General features: G+C 45.5%; 1 protein-coding gene across 2 annotated transcripts in view; it reads left to right on the top strand.

Annotated features, from left to right (window-relative positions):
• Positions 1-23,694, top strand: part of PLB1 (phospholipase B1) — a 120,372-nt gene that overhangs the window by 4,080 nt on the left and 92,598 nt on the right. Inside the window, exons 2-8 of one of the 2 annotated variants that reach the window (XM_074331834.2) lie at positions 12,236-12,297; positions 13,678-13,750; positions 14,945-15,003; positions 19,400-19,440; positions 20,035-20,078; positions 23,091-23,181; positions 23,538-23,589. In XM_074331834.2, the coding sequence (XP_074187935.2) occupies positions 12,236-12,297; positions 13,678-13,750; positions 14,945-15,003; positions 19,400-19,440; positions 20,035-20,078; positions 23,091-23,181; positions 23,538-23,589 (422 nt within the window). Of the gene's footprint in view, positions 1-12,235; positions 12,298-13,677; positions 13,751-14,944; positions 15,004-19,399; positions 19,441-20,034; positions 20,079-22,674; positions 22,829-23,090; positions 23,182-23,537; positions 23,590-23,694 lie in introns of those variants that run through there. The other variant, XM_019735316.3, reaches the window with a different exon arrangement.

Genomic DNA, 23,694 nt, shown 5'->3' with positions numbered 1-23,694 from the left:
AGTCTTTGGGTAGAAGTACAATGTAGAGAATGTTGCATCCTAAGTGAGTCATATTAGGGGATGCACCTGCTGTTGGTAAATACCCTAGTTGATGATGTTAAATTTGATAATTTGGGTAAGGTGGTGTCTGCCAGATTTCTCCCTTGTAATGGTAGCTTCCCCCATGTGATTTATGTTATCTGTGGGGAAATACTGTGATACCGTGTGACTGTTCTTATACCCAAGGTTTTAGCATCCACTGATAATTCTTGCCTGAATTGATCATTACCATGTTGAGTGTAAAATGGTTATTTTAAAATGTCTGTCATTCCTTCTAATATTATTAGTTGGCATTCCTTCATAAAAAAAGAGATTCTTGCCCCACTCTTTTATGTTTTATCTTTTAAATATAAAATGGACTTATGGATTCTTTTATTAATCGGTGTGTTATAATCCAGTCCTGTCATTATTCCTTTTGATGCTCAAGTCATTATAGATTTGGCCAGTGAGAACCCCTTCAAGCTGACTTCTGTGTCCCCATCAATTTTTTAGCACTTTGTAACTTTATGGAATAAGCTATTCAGGATAATCTTGTTTTTTCTCTTTCTTGACCATGCAGTTTAGCTCTTTCTTCATGGTTCCAGTTATAGGGAATTTTATTTAGAAACCAAGATCTGGGCCCTAGGGGCGTTCATTGCTGCTGGAGTGTCATTATATCTGAGCCTTCTGAGTGGACAGAACTAAGAAATATCGTTTTCTTTTTTAAAAAAAATTAATTTACACATATATCTCTATTTAATTAGAATTAGGCTTTTATCCACTTCTTCCATTCTGTGTTTGCATTTTCCTTCTCCCACAGTGCAAACTAGGGTTACAGAAACATTGTTAATTTTATTCATTTGCTGAATCCTATGATGTATACACCATACTATTGGAATTACTGCAACAGTAACACCATCACCAACAAATGAAGTTCAAAATTTATTTGCCGTTCCTTTGTCCTTAGAATATATCCCATCCAGGGTGTATAATCAAAATACTTTGTTCAAAATCACTTGGATTAATTCTTTTTCTTTTGTTCTCTTTGTGTGGTTATGTTATTTATTTGACATATAGTTTAGTTTGTCTCTGTAATCAGTTATGGGGTTTCTGCCATTCTTGTTGATTTTACTTTATTTTTGAATATATAAAATATTCACATGGTTCAGAAGTCAAAAGATATACTCATGGTGTAAAGTTCTGTAGAACGGCCAAGCCCTACACTAAGCAATGTACATATATTACAGCTTCCCTCTAAGAGGAATGTACTATTATGCCCATTTTACAGATGAGAAAACTGAGACAGAAATTAATTAACTAATCCAAGCTTATCCAGCTAATAAATATAGGAGCCAGAAGTTAGTCCTGAATCCAGATCCAGGGACTTCACCACCACCCTGCATTACAATTGAGCCCAACGGTGTAAAAAAATCACAATTAAAGCTTTTCATTTAAGCTTTAAAATAGACCCAACAAGCAACACCTATGAAAGCGGATTCCTGCTCTGAAAGTTTGGGTTTATAAAACTAAAAACACCATTATCTCAAAATTGTAATTGGCAAAAGCAAGTCGGCAAGAAATCACTGTACATGGTAAAACACAACTTTCACCTGAATTTCATTTTCCTGGAATGGGTCAGGAGTTCTCCAGGAGATTGTCATGCTTGTGAATGAAAACTCGTTGCCTTGGTAATGCACTGATGCCAGGCTTGTCACTGCAAAGCCAAAGGTGGGAGCTGGGTGAAGTCTCTGTGTGAGGAAGAGAATATCTCTTTCATTGTTAGAGCAAGTAAAGCTAGTCAGTCAACATTCACTTTACAGGGGCCTAGAGTGCTTCCTAGAGGTTGCCAGCCCAGCCTTCTAGAAATACTATCTTTCCAAATAAGAGTAGAAAGCAACCTTGGAGAACTTTTGGTGGCCCGAGTCCTTTCAGTTATTGATGAGAGAGGGAAGGGGACTTGGTTAGAGTCACATATCTAGTTGGTGGCACCTGCATCCCTCTCCAACTCACATACAGTTGTCTCCAAATTCCTGTGCTGGATAGGAAGCCCAGGAATGGGATTGTCTTGGGGGGCTCCAGAGAGCTGCATTTCTGATGCCATCTGTACCTTGTAGATTTTTAGGATTTTATTGTCAATCATCATTTTCATCGAGTGCATTTTTGCTACTGTCAGTTAACAGGATCCCTGTAAGCACCGAAGTTAGGCTGAGCCTGGCTGGGAGATAATAAACCAAATGTAAGAAACCCTCTGGGGAAAGAGAACTAATATGCATAAAATCACTGCAGAAGAATAAAGTACCAAAATATAGGTGCAAGTAGCTGCACTAAAAGCGACAGGATTTGGAGCACTGAGACATGAATGTGGGCTGGAGGAGTTTCACGTGGGAAGTGAAACTCGATTGAGTGCTGAAGGATGAGTGGGATTACGATAAACACAGAGGAATAGAGAGGATGTGCAAGTGTGGGGAGCAGCATAGCCAAAGGCAACGCGGGGGCTTGCCATGATGGAGATGAGGGGCAGGGTGCAGGCCTGAACTGGAGCAGGGTTGGTGTTGAGGGAGGCGATGAGTTAGATGAAGAGGGATTTTGACATCCCAAGACAAGGAGAACAATAGAGATGACCATAGTGTCTTTTGGCTGAAAGAGACTTCTAAAGTGATTTAATCCAAATCTTTTATTTTACATTTACCCAAACTGAACCCTACCGAGGTTAAGTGAGAGGCCCAAGGTCATGCAGCCAGCCTAAAATTTGAATTTGCTGTAGTGGGAAGTGCAGAGCTATTAAAGGTTCGTCAGCAGGGGAGTAGCCCAATGCAAGTGGGATTTTGGGCAAGATGAGTCTGCTAGCATCCGGCACGAGTCGAAAGAGGCAATACACTAGTGAATCAGTGTGCCTGGCTCCTAGAAAAAGGCCCCGCCGGGAGTTCGCGTGGCTCCGGGACGACCATGTGCTTCTCTTCTTCCTTAGGCAACCATTTCCTCTTGCATTCCTGTGTCTCAGTGAAAAGCAGTGGTCCTCAAGCCATGCTACCTTCTTCATACCAGGAACTCACACTTGTCTCTGGGAGGAGACCTTCCTGATGGGGGACACCGTGTGGCCCCCACACAGTTCCCTGAGAGTCTCTTCCTGTTGGAGCTCACTAATCATTGCTACTGTCCCCTCCAGCTTTGAGGGTCCATGGTCCCCTTTAAAGGTCTGGCCCGCGGTGGCCATGGAAACGTGGGGGATCTCAGTACAGGAGGAGTCAGGGCTCCGGCTGGCCACTGCCGAGGCATTACTTGTTTACATTCACCACAGAATCCAGGACCCTCTTCTTCAGGTTGTTCCTTCCTGACTCTGGTTCTGCCTCCATTGTCCCCATGAGGAGATTGAGGAAAATACAATCTAAAAGCGAAGCGTTCCATGTCTGAGGTCATAAAGTGAGTCAACAGCAAAACCCCAAGTCCACTTGGAATGTGTTCTCTCCTGGTTGGACTGGCCCCTGGAGCCTCCTTCCCTCTCTGAGGGCACAGGGGTAGGTGCTGGATGTTGGCTGGACCTCAGGAGATGAAGACAGGAAGGTGTGCTGGTCTCGCCTGGAACCGAATCTGTAATGGATGGGTGGTGGTGTCTCCCCGTGGTTGTCGCCCAGGACATGGAGTGTTTAGGAAATGGCGGTTAGAGATGCTCCACATCACCTCTAATGTTTCTTGTGATCTTCTCAGACTGGAGGTTGTGTCCACTCAAAGGCTGTGTCAGTGTGAATGCTTTATCATTCTTTGGCATCCTGATGATAAATCTAGATTGATGGGGAAGGGCAGCTGAAAATACTGGTCTGGTAGATATGGCAACAGAATACATTTCCGCATGCTGGGAACTTGGGTTATAGAACAACACACATAATCATGAGCCTTTTTATAGCCTCCTTTAAAAAGACTTTGGTCCCAAGGAAAGCATACCAGAGAAGCTTAAGAAGAATCGAGCTTCCCCACGTGACCTTTTTAATAACTTGTTGAGCAGTCTTTGACAAGTTGCTCGCCTCCCTGGATCTTAGTTTCCAGAGGTATTAAACGAGACGATTTCAAAGATCTGCCCACCTTGGCCATTCCAGAATTCTAAGACAATCACTCAGAGGTCAGTCTAGCTACCCCAGAAACGTTCTCTGTCCTCAGTGTCACCTTCCACGGACTGTGGCATGTGACTCCCCAAGTACCACGCTGATGGAGGGACGCTAACATCCCGTGTTCCTCAGAGCACCAGGCATTCAGGTGTTGGAGCAGCAGCCAGGTGTGACTCCTTGTTTCCGGCTCAGCAACCACAGACAGTCACGTGCCACGCCTGCTCACCGGTTGCCAGCCGCGTACCACAGGCCCTGGTGTGAATGGGAATGACATGTTGCATGGGCAACAGATAAAATCCGGACCTGCTGACAGTTCCAAATGGGGACATACCCTGGCATACTGGGACCCTCCTCTTCCCAGCTCACCAGTACAGCTCACTGCCTAGTGGATGGCAGTGCTGGCGGGTGGCCTGGCCCTGCCCTTGGTCTGTGCTCGCTGGTGGAAGTCAGCCAGCCTTTCTGAGCTCATAAAAGTGCCAACAGGGTCCTAAATCCTGCCTCTACCTACTCGTTAGGGTTGCTGTGGGGACATTATGCACTTTTCAAAGAGCCCAAGAATTTCATGTACACTGATGAGTGGCCTTACTTCCACACGTGTGGGCCTTGACAGTCGGTCTCACTGCCCGGGGCAAGTGCCTTCCTCTCATCTAGGGAGACAAGTCACCCCTCGCATGTGTATAGCCCTCTCCTTCTCACACAACACTTTCCTCTTCTGTGATCCTCACCACAATCCCAAAAACTAGGCAGGGAAGCCAGTCTTACCCCCATTTTAGAGACGAGGAAGTCAAGGTTCAAAGAGAGCAATGCTTGATCAAGGTCACAAAATGACTATCTTTGCTCAAGGCAGGGATGGGGTGGACAGTTGTGCTCCAGACACGGTATAAGTAGAAAAACAGAAAGGAAATCTATGAATTATGAGAGCGTGTTTTCACTCTATCTACCCCGGGCCAGCTGTTGGGCTAACACACTTTGGGTTTCTTTGAAGACTTGGGGCTCTCAAACTCAGAAGTACATGTACATCATTCAAAGGACTTTTAAAAACTGTGGGTTCCCGCACACCCAGGCCCCACCCCCAGGCCAGTCAAATCTGCACTTCTGTGTTGGGGGCCTAGGCAGCAGGCGATAGGTTGAGAATCACTGCTTCAGAAGGCACGTCCCTAAGGGAGAATTGTATGTGACTTTCCCGAGCCAAGGCCTGGTGCCCCAGTGTCTCTTTGTCAGTTCCAGAGCCCTAGTGGTAATAGCTGTGTCCCACATGGGTGGCTGATCTCAGCGAAGCCTGTTTCTCAGTGTGCACAGATGTCTTTCTCTTTCATTTCCATCAGGGTGGAAAAGTACATGTTTTTTTCCTGTACTGGCCTTATTGAGGTGGGAGTTTTTCAGGGAGTTCTAAGCCTTTCAGAGATCCATGATCTTGAGGTTAAGACAACCTTCCAAAAGGGAAAACATTCCCTTGGGATTCAATGGTTGGGATTCAGTCATGTCACAGGTGTTTTGACAATTTCTTCCACAACGCCTCAGGGCGCTGCAGGAATAGGCAAGAAATTTTCTGACCATTGACCTGGTGGGAAGCAGAGAACTGGCGCAAGGGCCCAAGTCACTCCCAGGATTCAGTAAGGACAGGACTAAGAGGTCCTAAGTTTCCATGTGGGTCTTCAGGTCTGGACACTTAACGTTTAGATTCCAAGTACAGCCTCTCTGTGACAGGACAGTTATCATAGGTGATTCAGAATAAGTTAAAAACTGTAGCTTTATGAAGAAATCCCAGAATAGGAAGGCTGGAAGGGTCTGGAAAATAGACCATGCTAAGTCTCTCTCTAATACTGAAATTCTAATAATCCTAAGTACCAATTACTGCACATTTACCACGTGTCAGATACTGTGCTTTGTGTTCACATGAATTTAATCCTTACAGCAACTCCACGAAGCAGGTAGCATCAACCTCATCTTCTAGGTTAGGAAACAGACGCATGGAAAGCGTGACCAGACTGAGGGTGTCCAGGCTCTTCACATCTGCCTGGCGTGTGTGCCACATGGCTGCCATGACCCCCAGCCTCTGCTTGCACCAGTGCCCTGGGTGGCCCATTCTTGTTCAGGTAGCTCTGGCTTTTCAACCAAAGGACAACCTGTGCCCACTGGTCCAGTTCTGGTTTGGGAGTCAAGTGGAACAAAACCAGCCCCTTTGGCATCCAGCCCTTTCGAGGCTGAAGGACGTTCTCGTACACCGTGCCCTGCCCCCCAGCTTCTGTCTTCTGGTTTTCCAAAGTGTGTTTAAATATGATATCTGACTATTTGTTTCAATGTGTCCTACCTGTTCTATGACCTTTTCTCCTCCTTTCTTTCAATTATTTTTTTGGTTTCTGTTCCACCACCACCATTAGCTTGCTGATGAAATATTTTCTGTTATTTGGGCATTTAAGATTACAACATGCATCTTCGATTAAAGTCTAATATAAATGAGTACACTTCCCAGATAAAGGGGAAACCTTATAACAGTGTAACTCCATTAACTCCATCCAAATCTGCCCATAAAGCAATATGTTAGACCTATTTTAAGCTCCACACTACATTATTTTTATTGTTTGTATTGGGGTTGGCAAACTTTTTCTGTAAAGGGCCAAATCGTAAACATTTTAGGTTTTGTGGATCCTATATGGTCTCTGTCACATACTCTTTTTTATTTTATCTTTTCCATAACTTTTTAAATATGTAAAAGCCATTCTTATCTAGCGAGCCATACAAAAACAGGCTGTGGGCAGAGCTGGCCTACGGGCCATAGTTTTCTGGTTTCTCTTCTAAACAGTCAGTACTGCTTTGGATTTAGCTACATATTTAGTCTTTCTTTTCTTCCTTCTGACATTACCATGCTTCCCTCTGGGGCCATTTTCCTCTTGGAGTTAGGGTTGTGTCCTTCCACTGTCTTCTGATAAGATGGCCATTAATCATAATGTTGGTCTCACGTATGTGAAAAGTTGTTTTTCTTCTGCTGTTTTTGAGAATGTTTTTTCCCCTTGGCTTTAGGACTACACTTAGACACATCAGTTATTATAGCTGATGTGTCTTGGTAAAACTCCGTGTCATTCCTACCTAAAGTCTTTTCCGGCTTCTTTTACCTGTGGCTTAGTAGTTGTCATCAAATGTGGGAAGTTTTCAGCCATTATCTCTTTAAATATTTTTCTACTTCTTTCTCTCTCTCTGCTTCTCCTGGGACTTATCACCTGTATGTTTGTATGCGTGACAGTAGTCACAGATGTCTGAGGCGCTGCTTATTTTTCTTCAATCTTGTTTTTCCTCTGCATTTTTCAGAAATGTACTTTCTATTGATCTATCTTTACGTTTACAGATTCTTTTTTCTGCCATCTCAGCTCTGTTGCTGAGTCCATCTAGTAAGTCCTTCAGTTATTGTATTTTTCCACACTGGGATTTCCATATAAATATAATATTTATTATAAATATGTACAAAAGAACATATTTATATCTTCTATGTATTGAGTCTTTAGTCTTCATGGTTTTCTACAGTTCTTTGAACATAGTTTCTTTTATTCTTTGAGTGTGTGTGTGTGTGTGTGTGTCTGTAAGTAAAAGCTGCTTTGAAGACTTTGCCGGCAAAATCCAAAATCTGAACCCACGCAGTTTCCATTCACTGCTGTTTTTCACGAGACTCACTTTTCAGTTTCAAGTCTAGTAACTTTTGGTTGAAAACTGGACATATTTGATAAAATTAGCAATCCTGGATTCTGTTTTATTTTTATGAGGGTTGGTTTATTTTTAGTAACTTGCCTGGACTTAAACTGTGGAATCTGTTTCCTTCATAATGTGTAGCCACTGATGTCTTTGCTCAGTCTTTTTATTCCTTGTGTTTATTTTTTTAACCTGACGTCCTAGGGGGTCATGCCTGGGTTTGCATGGTTTAGTGATCAACCAATGGTTTGGACAGAGGCTGTGCTCAAACACCTAGAGTTTGTAAGGCTGTATTTATTGGTGTGTGTAGGGGTTGGAAAATAAACACTAAGTTGCAGCCAATTCTCCACTTTCTCTCCACTTTAATTTTACATGAGGCTCTTGCAGGTCTTTTCAGCACATAAGTAGATTTCCAGTGAGCTGGGGATATGTGAAGAGCATACCTGAGTTGCCCCATTAAATATCTGATTGGTTCACTTCTATCACAAACTGGGAACAAAATATCAGGCTAACAAAGCTGAAGATAATACCCATTTGTTCCCACATTAGTCTACCACTTTTCACTGTCTATTGTCCTCTCTCTCTCTCTCTCTCTCTCTCTCTCTCTCTTTCTCTATTTTGTGTTATCTCCTGTTTTTTTTTTTTTTTTAATTGAAAGACAGGCATTATATATGAGAAATTAGAAAGATAATTTCATGTCCTGAATGATGCTATCTGCTTCCATAAAGGCTTTATTTTAATCAGGAATCAGACTGATTGAAAGCTGGACTTCAGTCTTTTTGGAGGCTGGTCTATTTCAAGTTTATCCCTACTCCAAGTGTCTGCTTGTTTGAAATCCCAACTGAAGGGCTGGTATATGTGGCCCCTCCCCCTTGATGGGTACTGAACAATAATTTCCCCACCTCCATGGAAGTGCCTGAAGCTCTGCATAGCATATAAGCCTCCTACCTGCTGATATCTGATGCCCGTGATCTGGCAAATACTTCAAGGGTAAAAACAGCATTAAATGTTGGGGTTACTCTTTTCAGTTCTCTGCTCTCTGGCTCTTGATCCCTCAATTCTTGCTGTCTTTATAACTCTCAACAGATGTGTTCTCTTTCTCTCTCTCTCTCTCTCTCTCTCTCTCTCTCTCTCTCTCTCTCTCACACACACACACACACACACAGAGAATGCAGAAAAGCATAATAGAATGTCTGCAGAGAGAAAAAAAATTGGCCCAGAAGATTCTGTAACAGTTGCAAGAAAAGATGTCGGGATCCATTGATTGTCTTCGAAACCAGCCTCTTTTGAGCCCCTTTAAAACCTTTGAGAACTGGAGTCTGTAGATACGAACTCTCAACTCAGCCACACCTCTTCCACTTTTGCTGCTATAAAATTATACTAATCATGACATCTATCTCCCTAGGTTGTTTTGATGATAAAGCAACAGCACCTTTCATCAAAGTTAACATATTTCAATATATACTTTATGTAGGCACTGGGCTAGATCTCTTGTTTATATTATTCGATTTAAAATTTTAGACTTCTGAGTATATTTGCTGTCATAAAAATCTTTTTTTTTTTTTTTTTTTTTTCAAAACTACTATATATGCCAGGGCACCAAAGGCTTCCTTTGAGGGGCACTGTTTTATTTCTCAGACTTGGAACCTGGAGGACGAGAGGTGCTGAATGGGACATTTCTCAAAAAACCAGGGTGGAGTGGGCTTCTAGCAGCAGTATTCCTCCGTCTGTGAAGGTCCTGGCAAAGCCCAGGGAGGAGTTGTGGCAGCAGCAACCAGCCTGGTAATCTAGAGGTAGAGCCCAGCTCCCACCTGGGATCCCCGGGGCACAGGGCTATTGCTGATCAGAGATGCCATTCTCCCCTTTCACCTTGAGGACTACTTTTCTGTTGCAGTCTAGATCCAGCATTGGTTGGCAAATAATGGCCCAGGGGCCAAATCCAGCCTGCTGCCTGTTTTTGTATGACGTGTGAGCTAAGAATGGTTTTTACAGTTTTAGATTCAATTTTTTTTACATATGGATATCTAGTTGTTCCAGCACCATTTGTTGAACAGACCATCTTTTTTTTTTTTTCTTATTGTCTTGCCTTTGTTCTTTTATCAAAAATCAGTTCACTCTATTTATGTGGGTTTTCTGGGCTCTCCATTCTGTTCCATGGATCTATTTGTCTATTCCTTTGCCAATACCACACTGTCTTGATTATTGTAGTTTCATAGTAAGTCTTGAAGTTTGGCAGTGTTGGGCCTCTGACTTTGTTCTTCTCCTTCGATCTTCTCTTGGCTATTCTGGATCTTTTGTCTTTCCATATAAACTTTAAAGCTAGTTTGGTGATATCCACAAAGGTTTTTACCTTTTTTAATAGCTGGGGAAAATAAAAAGATTATTTCACGACATGTGAAAATTATATGAAATTCTAATTTTGGTCTCCATAAAGTTAATTTGTTTACATGTTGTCTAGGCTGCTTTCACACTACAACCGCAGAGCTGAGTAGTTGTGAAAAAAAACGTATGGTCGCAACACATATCGACCATCTGGCCTTTTGCAGAAAAAGTTTGCTGACCCCTGGTCTAGATCTTAAGCTGTAACTTACCTTGTTGATTATGAGCACAGCTCATCCTTCATCACCATTTGCTAACTGTGTCACCTTTAAAATGCCACTTGACCTTGCTATGCCCTTATCTGTAAGGTGGGGATAGCAGTATTTGTCTCATAGAGTTGTTAGGATTCAATGAATTATGTAATGTAAGTACTTAGAATAGTGCTTGGTGCATAGAAGCTGCATGTAAGTGTTGGCTACCATATAGATTTTTTATCCTGGCTTAAAAAAAATACTACAAAATAGTCTCAGAGCTCTGCCCTGCTAATTCATCTATCCCACTGCTCCCAGAGTGATGATGGTCTTAAAATATGCCGTAATCCTTGTCTCTCCAAAGACCGGTCACAGCTCCTGTTGCTCATGGAGTAGCCTGGCATGCAGCTCCGCAGGCCAGCGGCTGTGTGTCTCTGCAGCCGTGTCTGCACTCCCCTCCCCTCTCCCGCCCTCCAGTTACAAACCCTGGGCTCCAGCCTTTTCCCGTGCTCTGTGCACACTTCTGCACCTTCCCGTCATGTGGCTCTTTCTGCTCAGAAAGCTTTCTTCTGGGAATTTCAAAAGGGTCACTACGATCTGGGGGCAGGTTCCAGCCATTATTCCTATGACTCCAAAGTGGAAATCAGTGTCTGATCTCACAGTGGGTTTGAACTGGAAACATACCCTTGCTCCTCATGAAACACCGGATACATTCTTTACCCTGCATGAAAAAGTAAAGCTGCAGAAGAAGGCTGGGGTAGAAAAGAAATCAAGCCTCCTCCCCCATGTCAGGATTCCCTGTGGCGTTGCCTAATGTTGTGTGGGGGTTCTTGTGCGGTGTGCCCTGATAAGGAGAGTGTACCTGGGGCAGAGAACTGGGTGGGGAGAAGTCAGAGGAGTGATTCCATATCAGTATCATGAATGTATCATGACGCTGTTGACATAAACATCAAGATTACAAAACATGAAAAATGCTAGTCACTGTATAGGAGCTTGCAGGATACAAAATTGCATCCATATTGAGTACAACTGAGTATCAAGTGTACCTGATGGTGGATACAAGTATGTGAACAAATGAAATCACTTTTGGTTGTAGGGGTGGTGGTACCGCGGGTGATGTTTTTTGGTTTCTTTATTTAGAGTGCTGTTAACGATACTGTACCATTATTTGTATATTAGAAAGGTTAAATGTTTTATGGGGAAAAAACAGAACTGTACAATTAAAACGAGTCTATTTTATTGTATGTAAATTATGTTTTTAAAAAGTAAAAGAAAATGTTTTAAAAGACTGGCCCAAAGTAAGCTGGGATGAGGATGGTGTGTTTGCAGTCTCCCTGCCTCTCTTTTCTCCCCCTTCACGTTCCTTCCGCAAGACCCCTGGAGACAGCCCCTGTCCGGCCATTATACAGTCACGGCTGTTGGGGAGTCCAGGATTAGTTCTTCTCCTAAGCATACATCACCCTTCAAACTATTCTAGAATGTCCTTTGCCCTCCCCAAAGGACAGCAGCTGTTTGTTCAACACTACCTTCCTCAAGAGTCCTGCACTTTGCTAAGGAACCAAGACAGGAATCTGTGATGATGTGCCTATGCATGGTCTCAGGTTATTGTAAACTGTGTCCCCTTCTAAATACCACTTTTGCTTTTTAACCTGGGGATTCTGCCTTAATAGGCTGCATTAATGGAAGCACAGTGTTCCAAACAATGGAGGTGATAGTTGGAGGAATGGAATCTAGACTTTCCTAACATAAGGGATGTTACTAAGCTGGGCATACAGGTAGGGTTGGCAGGAAGGCTGTGAAATGTACAAGTCTGGGTGGGAGTTAATTCCAGCTAAATAACCTGAATTGGTTTTGCTTTTTTTTAAGGGACTACCCAGCCCAATTCCTCTCCTGGAGAGAACACATTGGAAAAACAGCTATGGTCAGAGGTAAGAACATTGTCCTCAGGGGAGACACTGGAGAAGGGTTCCTTTTAGTGAGTAAATCCAAGTCATGATACAAGTTGCCAGGTCCCCTCCTGAGGCCTTGAGAGAATGGGCTGCACTGACTGGCACAGCAGAGATGGCACAACTGTGTCTCCTGGAATTTGGGGCCCATCATTCCTGTCGACTGAATGGGTGGTGCCCAGAATGCCCAGAAAGTTATAAATGGGCATGGTATCTCTATGAACCTTGAAGCAGATGCTGGGAGTTATCTGAAGGAATCTGGGTGAGGCCTTCCCAGAATATCCACAAGATAAGAAGAGTTGACAGTAAATGCTTTATCTCTTACTGCAATTAGTACTTGAAGAGAAATTAACTTGTGTATTCTTGTGATAGTGAGATGTGGTCAAGGAACTCATTTACTGCTTGCTGTCTCCTGTTGGAGTATAGTAAGTCCTCACTTAATGTCATCAGTAGGTTCTGTGGTGAAATGACCTGTAATGAAACCAGTTTCACTACAGGCTAATTGATACAGGAGAGTTAAGTTCTATAGCATTTCATCAATGTTATAATGAAACGACATTGAATGAAATGACATTATTTGAGGACCTGCTGTATTTCCTCTTCCACTGTCAGTTCGGGGGAGAAAACACGTGGTCTCCCTACCCAAAGCCTTCCATGTGGTTCACAGAAGCAGAGGCTGCTGTGGATTCCCACAATCCTCTGAGGAGGCCCAAGTGGTCTCGAGGACCCAACCTCCTCTGCTCTCAGTGGCCCCTCTGGGCTCAGGACATGCCAGTCGGGTGGAGACAGAAAAGTCTCCAGTTTCAAGTTTACCCAATTTCCAGCAGCACACATATACCTGCTTTTGTGTAAATAATCAAATTAAAAGTAGATAATACAAATATAATAAGCATCGGTGGGTTTTTAAAATCTCTTAACTAGGTATATTGGGTCTCTTTTTAATGATTTCTTTTTTGTTGTTGTGGTAAAATGTACATAACAAATTTACCATTTTAATCATTTTTGAGTGTATAATTCAATGGTATTACATTCACGGTGTGCAACCACCATTACTGTCCACCTCCAGAAACTTGTCATCATCCCAGGATGATGGTTTTTATTCTCCTTTTTCATCCTTCCTCCTTCTCCATCTCATTGTTTGGAGGCATCCTTACCTGCCACCTGCTAAAAGCGTTGCCAAAAGACACGTCGCCTTTTACTGGGTGAAATGGGTATGGAGTTAGAAGAACATGACTATGGACAATTGTTGCTTCTGGATTTTGAGCCTAGATAGAACAAGTACATAGTCATGTCTACACCAAATATTCAGGACCCGCAATATTTCCATACAAGGCAGTTGATGTTTCTGATGTTTGGTTTCAGTTTCCAGCCCTGAAGAATTTTCCATTGCTATGCAACCCAAAGAAGTCAGGATCCAACATGCCTTCTGAGTCAGGTACGTGACCTCCACGCCATGACCTGGCATCTTCTCTCTGGTGTGGCCAGTAGAGGCTCCAACCCTACTTCTCTTGTACCTTTTGGCCATTCACGACCTCCCTCTTCCTCATGCTTAGTCCCTCACACTTCCTCCTTTCCCCCCCTCATTTATTTCTATGGAGGGACAGTGACACACCACTCAGAGATAAAACCAACGTGGCCCCACAGCGGCTTGCCTAGTGAGGGCGGCCTCCAGGAGCGTTCATCTCCAGGTGGTGGACAGTGTCATGGGAGCTGTGGGTTGGAGCCTAGTCACTGGTATGTCTTCCCTGATTCTGTGATGCAGGCAGAGTGGCTACTCTAGATACTCTTTTTCCTATAACGGGCTAGGTTTTCTAACACCTGGATGCTCTGAAAGCTACTCTTGAGCTGGTCATCTCCTCTGGCTTTATTCTATTAAGTGGCCACATTATAGACTGTTCAGTGGCTATATTTGTGTTTGCATTGCACTGGCTTACCAGTGTTTCCAGTTAAGCATGCTATTCTTACTGTTCTTTTGTGTAAGGAGTATAGGTAGAAATTGATCATCTTCTTAGGAAGTGGCTTCTTCAGGAGCCTGGAACATGACCAGGGAGTATGGCAGTGGTTTCTAGAGAGACGTAATTCTAAAAATGCTGGTGGCCGAAGTGGGTCACGGAGGCTTCCTGGTGCATCATTTGCATAGAGCTGCATCATTTGCATAGAGCTTGCATCTGATGTTTATGGGTGTTCACAGGCTTTGAGTGCTGTTCTCCAGCCAGTGTGATCCTTTGTGTAACCAGGTGGTTTCTATTTTAATTTGTTGCCCTCTTACTTATTAATGGTGGCCCAGAAATGCAAAGCCATGGGATGAAGTGAAGTGAGAGGCAGAAATAATGGAGGGAAGACCAGGAGAAAATGAGGACCATGAGTGACCTTCCATGGGACACCTGTTTGGAGATCCTAAGTCTGGTTAACAATACGGCCTCCAGAGAGGAGTAAGCCTCTTTGAGCAGGTTCCTAGGGCTCCCAGCAACTGCTGGTCTTTAGCTCTCCAATCCCATGGCCAACAGAGTCAACCTTCACAGCTGTCCTCTGACTGGGGGACATGGGTCTGTCCCTCCCATTAGGTGTCCTTGGCCCACATTGTAGGAATGTAGACCTGACCTTCTTGCCTGTGTTCTTGTCTTCACAGTCCATTCTCTGAGACCTTCTGACATTAAATTTGTGGCAGCCATTGGCAATGTCGACACTGTGAGTATTTCATGGAAATGGAGCTGGGAGGCAGGGCTTGGGACTGATGACCCTCTGAATGAGCTCCTGGTAACCAGGCAGAATGTCTCATTTGGGGGAGAGAAAAAAAAACATTCTCTGAGCTGGAGAAATCCTCAGAACTAGGGGGTTCTGAGTTTGTTTTTCTTTTTTTCTCTAATCAAATGAAAAATGCCTCCATTTATGTTAGGTGATGAAACTATTGGCATTTTTCATTAATAAATTAAACCCACTGATAAGTCAAAGATCACAGAGAATTTTTAAAGTAATCTCTTAAACTTTCTATTTATGAGATAAAGAAAAAAATGTCCATATCTGCTTGGTAAATTTTTTTAAAAAATCCATCTTTGCTAATACAGTTTGAGTGATATATTTAACATGGTCAGGTACAGGAGAAAGAAAGCAATAAGAAGAGAAAGCTGGAGCAAGAGGGCTGAACAGAAAGACAAACATCTGGAGAGAAGAGGGCTGGAAGGCAAAGGGAACACCAGTGTGATTCCCCAGTCAGCCCTGGCTTCCCACAATCCCCCCTGCCCTGGTCTTAGTAAAGGCCCACAGTCCTGCTGCCCCCTCAAGCCCCAGTGGCCCTCAGCTGGACAGACCACTTATCAGGTGTTCTCTGCTCTGCCCCAGAGCTCTGCTGGACCTTCCGCATCTGAACCAGGACCCCTCCCCTCCAGTGTCTTCCTCCCACCTCTGCCTGTCAGTCTCCTTCCCAGTGTCCCTCCCCTGTCTCTGCTTAGGGCTGTGCTCCCTGCAGCCTCAGCTCCTGCCCCTGGGCCCAGCCTCCCACTGCGCTGCAGGCCCCAGCCTCCTACCCCATGCACAGTGCCAGCTGTATGTAAAGTACGAGACTCCACATTAGAAAACTGACCATGGGCCCAGTTTTCATCGGGCAGGCAGAGCCTCCCATCCTCGTTTTATTCTGTCTGTGCCCATGGTGTTAAAGCCATACGAGTGACTATGTGTGTGGATGGGGATGGAGGTTTACTGCTGGGAGAGATAGAAAACGGGAGAGGGCAATAAATGAGAAAAGAGGTTTCATGTCACGGATAGCACATTGCCTTGGCTGAGCTCGTGTGTCCCTGCATGCTGATGGGTACATTCCAGAGCCCAGAATGTGTGACACTCGCTGGAGGACTCTATTCTTCCACTTTGGGCAGGGACATTCACTGCAGGAAAACCTCCACCCCCGAGTCAGGTTTCTAAAGTTAAACCAATCAATGGCTTCCGCTCTTTGATCCCAGCTCTGGATGAGCTGCTTATTCATGAATTATTCAGAACCCACAGCTCCCGCCTGTCACTCAAGTCATCCTTTCTCCTTCTGTGAGCCTGAGGCCCCTGGCGCTGTTATATAGCTCCAGTCCATGACGGCTTCCCAGCCCCAGAATCATCATCATTACACTGACGGACACCTCAACCTTCAGGATACAACCTGGAAACCCAGCTCCTAGAAGGCTGCCTTCTTCTGTCTGCCCCAGAGCCACTATCATGAACTGGCGTATAAAAAATCAGGCCAGGGAAAAATAATAGAAGACAGTGAATTTAAAAAGGAAAAAGTTCATAATGCTGATGCTTTTCCTGGAGCTTTCTGTAACCAAGGCACAATCACTTACCTGTGACTATAACTAGTACTTTTTTGATTGCTCTGGACTCCCTTTTCCTCATAGATTTTTAAAGAACAGATTTGTAAATGTTCATAAAAATTATTTGCAAACTAACATTTATGATACATGTTCAATATAAGAAAAAAAATCAAACAAAACACATCTATATAGTACAAAAAACTGAAGACCCCATTTACACCTCCTATTCCCCTGCTTCAAAACACACACACACACACACACACACACACACACACACACACACACACGTACACATGTCCGCGAAGTCTGACAAGTTTGCGGACTCATCCTAGAAAAAGTGCTACGTACCTCATTGCTGAATATCACTACAGTCACCTACGAAGTATTCCCTTTGGGAAGCCATGCACCGATGCCCATGCCTAGTCCACCCTTCAAAGCAATTTTGGAACTCTTTTTCTGGAATGGTCATCAGAGCTGTCATGGTATTATCCTTGATGTCCTGAATGTCATCAAAATGTCTTCCTCTCAATACTTCCTTTATCTTTGGGTAAAGAGAGAAGTCATTGGGGCCAGGTCAGGTGAGTAGGGAGGGTGTTCCAATTCAGTTATTTGTTTACTGGCTAAAAACTCCCTCATGGACAGTGCCGTGAGAGTTGGTGCATTGTCGTGATGCAAGAGCTTCAGGACCATTTTTGGACACACGTTTCTAATGCCAAGATTTTCAGTTAAGATTTTCCTAACTGTTTATCGATGTCTACTTGGTCTGCTGTGCTTCTCACACTCAGCCAACAATTTTGACACACAATTCGACAAAGTTTTGCAATGGTTTTGTCAGTTCTGCTCGTTACTGGCCTCACTGACCTCGCTTCATCAATGACATGTTCTCTCCCTTCAGAGAAACGTTTAATCCATTTGTACACTGCCGTTTTCTTCATGGCATTATCCCCATAAACTTGGACTAACATGTCCCTGATTTCACTTCCACTCTTGCCAAGTTTAACAAGAAATTTAATGTTTGTTCTTTGCTATAATTCAAGCTCAGACAGTCTCGTGATGCCACACAAAAACATGCAACAACAATAATGAACAACACTCAGCAAGACACTGCCACACATCGACACAAACACAGTGAGACACTGATACAGGAAGGTTATGAAAACCTACCGAGCGGTTTGTACAGTGCTGCCAGTGTAAGCACACAGTGGCCAGTTCACGAACTTAAGTGTCAGACTGCGTGCGTGCGTGCGTGCGTGCGTGCGTGTGTGTGTGTGTGTGTGTGTGTGTTTTAGGAAGGGAGGAAACAGGAGGGATAGAGGGTGAGGGAGGAAGAGAGAGGCTATGTGTGTGTCTGTGTGTGTAACCCAAGTATGGTCCTACTGTTGTATACTATCTGTGACTTGGTTTTTGTTTAACTGTCCTATACATTGTTCTGTGCCAGGGAGGTTACAATCGACTGTATCAAATTCCTTGAAGGCAAGACCTGTGTCTGATTTCACTTTGTGTCTCCAGTGCCATAGTTCCTGCCACAGAGCAGGCATTCAGCCAATAAAGGGTGGCGAGGAAATGGCTGACAGCAGGCAAAATGGAGACAGAGGAGTTTGCGGGTCTGCCCAGCTTTACCTTTCTCACTGAGCCTCTCCCCGCACTTTGAGCCTTGTTTCTCTTGTTTCTCCTCCTTCCTTCCCCTCTTCACCCCTCCGCCCCACCACGCTTGTTCTGAGGAAGACCTCTGTATCAGACGCCCTTTGGTTGGCCTGCTTCCCTCATGACTTCACCTGTCTGGCATCTTTACGATCCCTGACTGGTATTTTAGTGTGATTTTTATTTAACTTGCTACCTTTCCCTGGACATTTTGCCTTTCACCCTCCTTCTTACTGAGGGGTAAAGGACTCTATCCCCAGTGAGAGATATGTCACGGTCAGCCTGCCCTCCCAAGAGGGCTCCTGAGGCATGACCCAGTTTTATAGACTGGCTGTCATTTCAGCTGGGTGTTTAAGGATAGACAGACTCTTTAAAGAGAAGCAGCAGCAGGTTGGGAGTAGGCAGTGTGGGTACAGCTGTCACCTGTCATCACCATACCTGAAGACACTGTCTTCTAGGAATTTAAATCTGTGAAAATAATACTACTGACAACAAGCTAATGTGTACTGAGCATTTTCTATGCACAGGGTAGGGTTCCACACATCCCCAGGACCTTGCAAAGGACATGATTTTCAGGTGGGTTACCATGATCTCACCTCCAGCCCTGCAACCAGGGCACCTCTCCAACAGAGAGGGTCCTGTGTCATCTACCATTTTACCAAGAGGAAAATCAGAAATTTACTTTGTTTATTCAAAAACTAGTTAGTGAACAAATATTTATTGAGTACTTATGATATGTCAGGCATTATTCTAGGCCCAAGGAATATAGTCAAGAGAAAAACAGAAATTCCTGCCCTCATGGCAGTTACATTCTAGTCGGGGGAAGACAGACAATAAACAAAATAAATTTAGATTACGGACAGTCACAATGAAACCATCTCTTTTGTTTCTACATAGAATGTTAACAGGGTTTTATGATGTACTTAAATCTAAGCTTGCCTGCCCCTGTGTTCTGTTCTGAGGGAAACATTCACACCTTTTATTGCTCCGACATGCTGCAGAGGAAGCCTGGTGTTCCCTGGCAGATTTGACCTTTCTCTGGATCCGTGTGTCCCTTTTATCAGTGGGTGGGGTGTTTGGTAGACAGCTCAGGTCTCATAGGCTCTGCCACTTTCCCTAGCTGCGTTATTGACACCTCTTTTCTTTTCCAGTTTCCAGACTCAGGGACAGCCAAAGTGGAGAAGCACCAATGGTAACTATCTTGGAATCACAGAGAAGTAGAGTTGAGAGGCGCCTCGGTGATGACGTGCTCACACCTCCGTGATTCAAGGATGGGGAAACCTGAGGGCCAGGGAGGCAAGGCCTCACTCCAGGCTCTCTTAAGAGCAGGTGGCAGAGCGGGGAGAGAACCCCTAGCCTCTTGCCTTCCTGTCCAACATTCCCTGTGCCTGTGAATCCCCCTGGTTCCCCTGGGTGAACAAGGGGAAAAGCAGGAAAGGTCGAATGCAGGATTCTTGCTTCTCACCACCAGGCTCCTTGCTCTGCTCAGGGGTCAGCACGCAGGGTGTACCAGGGTCAGTCTCATTCTACACAGGGGTCTGCAGCCCCTTCCAGCTTTGGGCCAGACTGGAGACATGGGGAGAAGGATCCAGATGGAGCTGTGCCCCCTGTTTGGGCAAATCCATTGCTTTCTGAGCTGTGTCTCTGACTCCAGCAAAGATAACCCCAGAACCGGAGGCAGGCTGAGCTGAAGCTTGTCATGAAACAGGCCACAGCAGCCCAGGGGAAGGGTTGTTGGCAGGTGACAAATGCAGTCTGACGCTTACATGTTTGCTTCTACTTGCAGGAATGGAAAAAGGCCACAGCAGGCGTGCATGGGAATGGTGACAGGTGAGTTCTGTGTATTCGTGGCCAGATTCCAGATTGTCCCCATCCCTCCCAACATGACAGCATTTCAGTTAATGAGGAGAAAGGACTCTATTGGCCACTTCATCACGGAGCAGGAGGAGAAAGGAGGAGGCATTCTGAGAGGACAGATCGGAAGCCTGGGCATGAAAACTCACACACCCTGAAAGGAGAGGGTGTGAGAAACGTGTTTGAGGGTCTCTGAGCAAAGAGAAGCTAGGAGGCATTGGGTTAGTTTAGAGGACGTGGGAGGGGGATCGGGGGTGGCTGGGCCAGAGTCCTGAGGCGCCTTCTCCCACGGGACCCCAGGACCAGACGTGTAGCACTTCATCCAGGAAAACTGCCCTCTATTCATTGCCTACCCCCAACCAAGGAGAAGAACCCCAGTCTAATTTTCAGCCTATTTCATTTTGTAATAACTCCTTCGTTTTTAAAATAAATATTGCAGTTGGTTTCAGAAAAATGAAATGGAGAAAATGAAAATCAACTATATCTCATCATCTAGAGATAATCCTTGTTAACATTTTGGCCTTTTTACGTATGAATGTGCTTATGAATATGCTCTCTGTAACCTGTCTTATTTATTTATTTATTTATTTTCATTTAACATCAGATGTCCCTTATGACTCCATTCAGTCATCCTGAAACCCTGAGTCCCTTAATGCCAGTTGAATTAGCCTAGTGGGATACTAGACTTGCCTCTGCTTGGTGCTCACAGGTCAGGAAGCCACTGTTCACAGTTAGAGAGAGAAGGCTCAGACCACAATGCACATGCTCGGCTGAGCTGACACTTCTGCCAGAGTAATGACCGAGGTGGCTAGTGCCCTGTCAATTCAGCCAGTGAGTTTCACCAAGGATCTGGGAATTATTTGGCTCCCCACAAAGGACAGGGATGAAGACGACACCGGCCCCACCTTCAGCCTTCCCCGTCTTGCAGAGGAGGTTGAGGCCTGGTGTCCAGCCCGCCGGGATCTGATGGACAGGTGGTGGCCAAATTGTTAAGAGGGTCCCCTTGCAAGGGGTCAAAGAGTTCTGAAAGAGGAGGCCCCTGCTGACTTAGTGACTGTCACAGCTCTGCCTAGGTTTGGCCCTGTTTACTTTTAAATGGTAGGAAGAAAGAAATAAAGTGCTGTATTTGTGGTGTCTGGGAAGATGGGATGTAGTTTAGACCCTGAAACCGCAAACACAGCTGCTTCGCTTGGCTTTTCAATTTGTCTCCTTTTTGTGTCCCTCACCCACCTGGTAACGATTCCTGACTGCCCCTGCATAAGCAGAGAGTGAGCAGGAGTCCCACCTGGCCAGAGGTGCAGCAGACGACTGGGCAGTGAGGGCTGATCTGGCACTTGAATGTCCTCAGAGACAGGACTCACCGTAGCTGCAGGGAACCCAGCCTACCTACTGGGGGTGAAGGGAGGGAGGAGTGGAGTGTGGGTCTTGGAAGCTCAGCTGAGTGGCCCAGCCAGCAGAGAAGCACCTGGTCTTCCAAGGAGAAAGTGCTCCGGGAATATGCAGGCCCAGCAGTGTCCGAGGGGGCCAGCCTGAGCTCAGCCTACCTGTCCTTCGATGCCAGAATCCTAGAGCTCTTCAAATCTAGCCATGCCCTCGCCTACCACAGCAGTGTACAGAGGGGGAAACTGAGTCTGCGCAGGGGGCTCGGGGGTGGGGTGGGGACATTCTCAAGGTTACATGATCACTACATGGCAGAGTCCCTGTGAATGCAGGTGGTCCTACCCCGCAGCCTGGGCCCTTAGTTCTGACTCCTCTGACCACTCAGAGAGAGGCAGAGTACAGAGCAGATGTAAAACAAAATGACAGGCAGATTTATGTGAAAAGATCCAAGGTCCTGTTTGACCATGCAGAAGCAAGACAATAATACCTTTAATTAGAAAGCAATTCTTTCAAAGACCTAGCACCAGATCTTCATGTTTAGTCATTCACCTTCACAGACTAGACTCTCCTGAGGTGAGGGAGGGAAAGTCTTCTCCCACACACTCACACACACTCACACACACACTCACACACACACTCACACACACTCACACATACTCACACACAGTCATGCACAGGTATGCACACACATTGTCCGTCTTCCACTGGCCTCAGAGCTTTCCATTTTCTCATCACATGTGGGAATGGGTTCCCTCTGCAAACTGGTCAGAGCTTAGAAAAGGACGCTCATGAGTTTGGGACAAGATCGAGTCCCACACAACTTGGGTGGCTGCCCATGCTGGCAAAGCTGAGTGAGTGACCAGTCTCCTGACTTCCAGCCCAGCTTTCCCTGCCCCCCCACCCCTTCCCTGTCTGCTGTCTGCACAGTGTCAGCTCCCTTCAAAGGGAGCTCCTTTAAAGCTGCCGTCTGGATTCTGCTCCCATGAAGCCCCAGGCACTTCTGGATGGGGGCAGAAAGCAAGGGGGACTGGGAAGGGGGTGGAGGCTTCTCCTTCCCCTGACACTTTCCCCACTCTGCCCTCTCCTCTCTCAGGAGCAAGACGCAACTGCTCTTGACAGCGCTATTTTTAGCGGTCCTCAGGCTGTCAGCTCTGGGACATGTTCTCTGTGTGTTCCCTGGAGCTTTCCCACCCTGCTGTCACTCTCAGGAGGAGGGAGAGGGACTGGGAAGGCAGGCTGCCTGGGTCTCGGTCCCAGCGTGCTTTCCCTGGTGGGTGTGCAACAGTGATAAGCCTCTGAGGGCTCTGGTTCAAATCCCAGCACTTCAGTTAGCCTAGACACCTTGGGTAGGTTCCCTAGCTCTTCTCAACCTCAGTTTCCCCTTCATATATGTAAGACGCTTAGCGCTGGACCTGACCTAGCACCTGACAGCTGTTACTTTTTAGTCTGCTTACTTCCAGGACCTGCTGTAAGGCTGACCTCACAGCCTGAGGCGCGGTGTGGAGGTCCTGCTTTGGAATAGGGGCAGCAATCTTGGCACCTCACCCCAGTCTCTACAGGTGACCTCCAGCTGTCAGAGCCCCGGCCTCAAACCTGCTCTCTCTTTAGTCCTTTCAGAAGTCATCAGACACTTCAACCCCTCTGTTCTGAGGCCCGTGTGTACCCCTGGGAAGAGTGTAGTACCCCACAGCAGTGCTGAGTAAGTCCCTTTTCGGGTTCTCTCCAGGGTTGTGTATTCCTGTCAGTCTTGGGCATCTGGGCAAGAGGAATTGGGCAAGGGGTGAGGGGGGTGGCATAGTCAAAGTGATTTAAAAATAGAGGTCTGCATTAAGTCAAAACCAAAATGCATCTCCTGAGCTGATTTCCGTCTGCCTGACGGGCCTCATTTTAAAATCAGGTCAACATCTGCCCTCTAGGAGGCAGGGATGGTGCAGTGTAGCCTTGGGCTCCGAAGCTGGCATCTGGGCTGGGGCAAGGGGCGAGCTTCCAGCCCTGGGCAAAGTTATATTTTATCCAATGAACTGTTTTTCTCTCTGTTCTCCTCCCTCTGTGCAGAGACTTGTGGATTCAGACAAAAGAACTGGTGAGAAGCATGAAGGAGAACCAGGTAAGAATCCGTCTGACTCTGGTTGCGGCTGCCCATGTCTGCTGTGAGGCAATCCAACCAAACACACTAGCTGTGGCCCCGCAGCCATTGCTCCCTGAACTCGGT

Source organism: Rhinolophus sinicus, chromosome 2 (genome assembly GCF_057876585.1).
Source record: "Rhinolophus sinicus isolate RSI-liver-muscle chromosome 2, RSI-T2T, whole genome shotgun sequence".
Lineage (NCBI taxonomy): Eukaryota > Metazoa > Chordata > Mammalia > Chiroptera > Rhinolophidae > Rhinolophus > Rhinolophus sinicus.
The sequence above is the reverse complement of the archived record's forward strand: the minus strand, read 5'-3'. Positions and strand labels throughout refer to the sequence as shown.